General features: G+C 41.2%; 1 protein-coding gene across 1 annotated transcript in view; it reads right to left on the bottom strand.

The window, feature by feature from the left end:
* ACADM (acyl-CoA dehydrogenase medium chain) overlaps positions 1-3809 on the bottom strand; it is a 42746-nt gene extending 38937 nt beyond the window's left edge. The window contains 2 exon segments of the mRNA XM_042783399.1: positions 151-238; positions 3780-3809. Coding sequence (XP_042639333.1) covers positions 151-238; positions 3780-3809 — 118 coding nt within the window.
* Positions 3810-7571: the final 3762 nt, after the last annotated feature.

The raw sequence follows: 7571 nt of genomic DNA on the forward strand, positions 1-7571 counted from the left end.
TGAACAATCTGTAGATGGTGATTAGTCCTACTCATTTATAGACATTATTACGTCTGTTTACTAAACATAATCTGGACAAATACATATATAGAACTGCATGTGTAATATAAATGTAAATTTAAATTCAAAGGAAAGAATGTAAATATATACCAAAACTGAATCCTAATCCTGGTTCACATTGTTGAGCAGCTTTTGTATGTTGTAACCTCCAGTCAAAACGAGGAATACTTCTCAGAACCTGTAAAGAACAATTTTATTAAAACATATTTGATAGATTAAATATAAATCAAATAAAAGAAGATAGCAATTTATTTCGCCATACTTGAGAATATAATTTTTAAAAGTTATTATTACTTAAATGCCTTCAACTGTAAATTGATTACTATAATAAATAAGGAAATTAATAGTTATATGAACACTTATTGGAGAGAAACTATTAAAAATAAAAAAGTAGCTAAAACAAAATAAAACTAATCAGTGGTAACTGCATTACTGAAGTCAAGGGTTTCCAGGACAAAAAAGTCAAGGACAGCAGACTTATGGCCACTGTTCTAGAAATCTCATCTACAAGGTAGGTCCTAGGACGTTGATGATTAGGGATATGGGGTAGGGGTAACAGTGGGATGAAATAGTACTGTGTTAGAGAGTTGACTGTTATTGTTGTTGTTAGGCATCATCAAGTTAGTTCCAACTCATACTGACCCTATGTACAATAGAATGAAACACTGTCTGGTCCTGCGATATCCACAACAGGTTATTTCGAGTGCCTTCCAAACTGAGGGGCTCATCTTCTGGTACTATATTAGACAATGTTTCCCTGCTATGTATAAAGTTTTCAGTGGCCATTTTCCACCCCCAGAAGTAGACCTGGCCACATCCTTCTTAATCAGGAAGCTACGCTGTACACCAGGAGCAGTCATGCTAGTATTTGAACTACTGGTGGCATAGCTTCCAACATCACAGCAACACACAAGCCACCACGGTATGACAAACTGACAGATAAGTGGTGGAAGAGTTGACTAGTCTGTCAATTATGATACCCTGTCTCTGTGGGCCCCCAGGTATGTCTTTGTGAAACTTTTCTTGGAGTATACCATTTCTAAGATAACTCCTCTATCTAACAAAGAAAATCAGCATAAAATGATATTCTATATTTTCTGCTGTTGTCTGTAAGTAGTCTTAGAATGTTTTAAGCCAGGGTCAGCAAACTATGGTAGCCAGCAGTTTTTGTAAATAAAACACCTAAAAAACTCCAAACCAAACGTGTTGATCCCAACTCATGGCAACTCCATGTGTTACAGAGTAAAACTGCTCTATAGGGTTTTCTTAGCTGTAATCTTTACTGATGCAGATTGACATGTCATTTTTCTCTGGCACCACTAGGTGGGCTCAAACCATCAACCTTTATGTTAGCAGTAGAGCACGAACTGTTTACCTTACCAGGAGACCTATTATAGTAGTGCCACTCCGTACTTTTAAAGCCAACATCTCAAGTAGAGTTGAATAGTTGCCACAGGGACCATAAGGTCCATAAAACTGAAAATTTTTACCATCTGATCTTTTTAGTTTAAACCCACCAACCACTCCTTGGAAGGAAGATTGGGCAATCTACTTAGTTAGAGATACCACCTCGGAAACCCAAGGACGGGTAGCCATGAGTCAACTCGACTCTAGAGCAGTGAGTTTGTTTTTTTTTGGTTCAGTCCTTTGCAAACAAAAAGTTCACCACACCTGTTTTAAACTACTGATTTATTACTCTTTGTGTTATGCTTAAACATATTTACATTTCTTCAAAAGGCCACAGACAAAACGATGTAATTAGATACACACATACTGTTCACTTTTGTAATCCAGTTCTATGTTTAGGGCAATTTAATGAACACAACAGTAACCACTTGCATTTATTTAGGTTATCAAACTGAAAACCACTATAGCACCCCTAAAAAAGTTTGAGATAGTCAAAATTACACAATTTAAAATTTAAAGGATTTTGATGGAACTGTCCCTTGGCAATTCTGATAAGTGAGATACAAAAAGAAAACAGAACTGAATAATATACTAAACAATCAAAAAGTGAACTTGTTTTTCAGAATCTGTAAAAAGTGTCTATTTTATAGATGACAACTCCAACTTATAAAGACAATCACTTACATTTCAAGTGACTATAATTAGACTGTCAAATATCATCTTTCAATTTGAACAGGGTGGCGTAGCGCCTAATGCACTACATTTTTCAGGAAAACATTTACCCTATAAGACAAAGTACCTTACAAAGGTGGCTCTAGCCAAAGAATAGTGCACATTAACCTGTTAATCACATAACGATGACAGCTATTTAAATAAACAGAAGTGATTTAGTAAAAATAGCACAGAAAAAAAAACCGCTGAATTTGTCTAGGCTCCACAGCTTTCTGTGATCTTGGGCAGGTTACAATTTCTGGTAATTTTACAAAACTGAAATATGGCTAATATCACTGGGTAATTTGATTAAAATGAGATAATGTTTTGAATATTTAGCATGTTTTTTAGGAGTATGAGAGCCTTACTTTAATGAGTGTGTCAATGAAGAGATGAAGGGGTTAAGTTTTTTGGATGGGGTTTACCTACCTTTCCTCAGAGTGATTAAGAAATCTCTAAGCTAACTCATAGCGACCCCTCCCTTGGGTTTCCGAGGCAGTATCACTACCGATTGCCAAGACTGGGCAATCAATCTACTTTCGTGGTGATACTGCCTCGGAAACCCAAGGAGGGGTCACTATGAGTTGGGTCTGGCTCGATGGCACATAACAACAACAACAACAAAGCCGTCCTTTCATCTGGTGTCAGAGTTAAAAATAATTTTTAAAACACTCTCATTTCTGCCTTCAGAGCCCATTAACTTGTATAGCAATGAAAACAAATGGGCAACAATCCATTAGAATTATTCTAAATTCTAAAACGGCAATTTTTCTGGTCAAGGACAAAATTTTCTTAACTCAATTTTAAGTAACATTAAAATGGCAGTATTATCTGAACATATCAATGTGTCAACGCATGCATATAGTATCTGAGTTACTCAAAATTTGTTAAGACACAAAAGTGTAATGTACAGCAAAGTTTCAAGGAAAGTTCAGCGCGTTTTTAATTTCGGCAACATGAAAGCGTCCTCCTTCATCTTACAAAACCAAAAGCGCACTAAGCATAGTAAGTATCCTCAAGACCAGCTGCCCCAATTTACCCTGTGATTTGGCAGACACCCAAGTTAAGACGATCTGAATTCTATACTTTCTAGTATACATCAGTTGCAGAATGACATTTACAGTATGATTTCCTTCCTGGACGGGGGATGAAGAGCAGGTAGGAAGAGGGTTTTCTCAAGAAGACGCTAAGTAAATAGAGGAAAACCAGCGCTGTGGTTGAGACCTCCGCCCAATTCCGAGACCGGTTCACTACCAGAAAAGGGTAACATTCCTGGATAGTTTCCCAGGCCACAAAAATAAAAATGGATATTCTGAAGAGATGATACAGCCTACATAAGGGTCGGATGCCCAGAGAATATGGGAAAGTGAAAACTTGGGATATACTGCGTCCAGAGCTAAGAGGGCGTTGGTGTGAGTCAGGCAAAGGTTTGGAATCCCGCACGGCAGCCAGTGGTGGGGTAAGGAGGGCCAAGGGGTTCTGAAGCAGGCTCCTTCATCACCACTGGTTCTTTCCCCTTTTTTCTCCCGCCTAGTGGTCCCCTCCCCAAACAGCGCAACATCCATTCCCCAACCCTACCGCAACCCGCGTTTCCTCCTCACCCTGCAGCTTCGCCTGAAAATCGCTGCCATCTTAGCTCTCGCTCCAACCACTCAGGCACCAACGCATTGAGGAGACCAAAGAAACTGAACAGCTTAGTGGCCTTTCCAGTGAAGAACCCAGCTGGCCCCGCCCACCGGGGGGGGCAGAACAAGGGCGCGGCGGGGGCGGGGCCCCGGGCTCCGGGGCCCGGAAAGACCAAGCAGGGAACAATGCCTGGAAAGGGACGCGTGCGCGGTTTATCCGAGCACTTGCTCTCGGTGACCTTTGCCCGTGCTGTCCACGCAACTTTGAGAGGAGTCTCGGAGCACTTTGGGGACCTGACTGGGCCTAGAAGCGGTCCCCGAAACGGCTTATTTTTCTTCTTTTTGGTCTTAACCGTGCGCCCTCTATGGGGGAAGTTGGGTCTGAGAGTGCGGAAAGGGAGGGCCACGGTGGGCCAGAGGGCGCCGGGAGATGGGCAGAGCGGGGTGGTGCTGAAATGAACGGGGAATCTGGGTGAGAGGCCGTTGCTGGTGCTCTGGGCGTCAGCTGTCCGAGGATAGCTGTTGGAGGCCGTTCGGCAGAGCATTCTCCTGGCCACCATCCTTGCCCTTTACCAGGCTAATTTGTCAAGTCCAAATGCTTCCACTGCAAGAATTCAAAATAGGCTTTACCTGCAAACGCTGGTCCTAAAACCGAAGTACAGTATGTTCTGTGCCCCGGAAAAATATAATAAAGAAACGATAATTTAATTAAGGTAAAGTCTATTGCTGCTCTAGTTTGTGGATGTGGGGAATGCCCTTGGTTCATCAGATGAATGTTGGAAGTAACTATCTGCCTGAAAAATTCTACTTAAAATTATTTTCTGTTCAAATTAGACCCTGAATTCTAAGATGGTTGCTGTGATGTTATAAAGTTGGGGGGAGGGGCGTCGTTTTTCAAAAGCTGTTGAGGTTTGGGACTCTTTGGAAAAGCTAAGAAAAGTCCCGATACAAGGGAAGAATGTCTGTTTCCCTTATTTCCCAGGACTCTTCATTTTCTTTGCTGCCATCCTGATTTAGGGTCTCTCTCACCTCACCCCTAAATCTTGTTACTAATTTGCTTAGGAGACCCTGGGTGGTGCAAACAGTTAAGGTACTCGGCAGCTAATTGAAAGGTGGAAGGTTCTAGTCCATCCAGAGGTGCCTGGGTAGAAAGGCCTGGTGATCTTTCTCAAAAATCAGCCATTGAAAACCCAGTGGAGCATTGTTCTGTGTGTTGTGTGTTCTGGTACACATGTGGTTGCCATGAGTAGGAATCTACTTAGAAAATATGAACAACAAAAGTAATCACCCATATTCCCATCATTAATGAACTATTAATATTTTCCCATATTTGTTCTATTTCTGTGTGTATACATGCATATATATTTTGTTGTTTGTTTTGTTTTTGGCAGAAGCATTCAAAAGTAAATTGTAGACATTAAGACACTTAAACATACATCTCCTGTAAGGCCATTATCTTATGTAACCAAATACTTTTTATCATATCTAAGAAAATTAACAATTATTCTCTAGTATTTAATGTCCTGTTACTATTTAGATTCCCCCACTTGTCCTGAAAATGCCTATTGTGTATAGTTTCTTTGTTGTTGATCCTTTAATCTTTTGTTACTACCTTAATCTAAGTCAGTTCCTTTACCTTTAGGGTTTTTTTTTTTTTTTTTTTACAGTGAATGTATATATATATTTAATGAGACAAAGCCAATTATCTTGAAGAATGCCCTACTTCTGTATTGCCTGGTTGTGGATATTTAATTTGTTCCTTTATACCTTGTATTTCCTATGAAGTGTAAATTGCTACACACTTGAGCAGTTCGAATTAAACAGATTTGGCAAGGGCATTTCTACGGTCATGTTGTGTTAGTCATACTGTATTACAGCAAAACCAAAAACCAAACCTGTTGTCATGTCAATTCCAATTCTATAGGGCAGAGTAGAACTGCCCCATAGGGTTCCCAAGGCTATAATCTTTATGGACGCAGACTGCCACATCTTTCTCCTGGAGCAGCTGGTGGGTTCAAACTGCTGACCTTTTAGTTATCAGCAGAGCTCTTTAGAGAGCTCTGGAAGCATAATGCCTAAGGCACTTGACTGCTAACCAGAAGGCTGGCAGTTCAAACCCACCAGCCACTCCTTGGAGGATCGGTCAGGCAATCTACTTCTGTAGTGATAACTGCCTCGGAAACCCAAGGAGGGGTCGCTATGAGTTGGGTCGGACTCGATGGCACATAACAACAACAGAGCTCTTAAACCACTCCACCACCAGGGCTCCTTTGTATCAGAACAGCAGGAACAGAGTGTCAGGTTTGTCTTACTGGTAATAATAATAAATTGATAATAATTTGTTTTAGGTGGTGACTGACTAGCAATTCTTTCTATAGTAAAAATGTGTTTTTACCTTTGTGTACTTCTCTTGGGAAGTAATCTATATAGGGTGCTATTTGGCACCATGCCAAGCAGTCTTTAACCTAAACTTTATCTTGTAGTAGTGTGGTGTAGTAAATTACCTGGTATGGCTTTTCTAGCCATGTTGTTGTTGTTGTTGTTATGTGCCGTCGAGTCGGCCCCGACTCATAGTGACCCCTCCTTGGGTTTCCGAGGCAGTATCACTACGGAAGTAGGATTGCCCAACCTTCCTTCCGAGGAGTGGCTGGTGGGTTTGAACCGCCAGCCGTCTGGTTAGCAGGCAAGTGTCTTAGCCACTATGCTACCAGAGCTCGTCTTTGTAAACTCCATGGTGGAATTTCGTATGAGCAACTGAGTAGCTCCTGATTGTTAAAGTTACCCACTTGGGGTATTTCTCCTGTGTGTAGCACCAGCTAATTTTCTGGGAAGTTCTCGCTCTCTCAGGTGTATAGAATTCTGATACTGGGATTGGTTAGTTTGGCTACTCTGCCAGGCTCAAAAAGGAGCCCTTCTAGAGCCAGAGGAAGTCCCTCTGACTGCTGGCTGAGAAAGACATGCTGTTGAGGGAAATGCACTCTTGAGAGACATGCACTGCTGAGAGGCATTGCTGAGAGAGAGATGCAAGAAACATGCATTGCTAAGAGAGACACGCAGTGCTAGGAGAGAGACTGAGAGAGACTATTGGTTGAGAGTGGGCTGAGAGAGACTGAGCATTATTCCAGACCTTGAATTGTAGCCTGCTGCTTCCCTAATGAACTCCATAATCTGTGAGTTCTGTGTGACCACTGCAGCGAATTATCGAATTCATCAGAGAAGTGGTGGGTGCTGCAGGAGGAATGGTTGGTGTCAGGGTTGGTGAAAGGTCTGGAGGGAGGTAGCATGTCTGGCCTCGCAGGAATTGGCCTTGCGCTACTGGTAGTGATTCTGACTTCCTCTTGTGGGGATAGAGGAGGCCAGAAGATGTGGCCTCCCTGCCCCTTTGGCAGGTAGGCATGGAATCCATAAGTAGGTTTTTGTTAATTGGACCCTATTCCATAAAACTTTTACTACATTTTTAAGTGAAATAATACAAATATCTCTTCATTGTCTGTTCTTCCCTTGCCATCTCTTCCCAATCCAGTGGGAATATAATATATATGAGAGGCCATTCTTTAGATTAGCAGTTCTCAACCTGGGGTCCCTAAATAAACTGAAGATTGATCTCAGAATTCTCTGGAGTTAAATGCAAAAATATATGTATGTATGTATGTATATTGTTGTTGTTGTTGTTATGTACCATCGAGTCGGACCGACTCATAGTGACCCCTCCATATATATTTGTTTAATTATAAATTAATATGTTCATATAAATGTTATATATAAAAA

Source organism: Orycteropus afer, unplaced genomic scaffold, assembly GCF_000298275.1.
Source record: "Orycteropus afer afer isolate SDZICR_OR568_19922 unplaced genomic scaffold, OryAfe1.0 scaffold01038, whole genome shotgun sequence".
NCBI classification, from domain to species: domain Eukaryota; kingdom Metazoa; phylum Chordata; class Mammalia; order Tubulidentata; family Orycteropodidae; genus Orycteropus; species Orycteropus afer.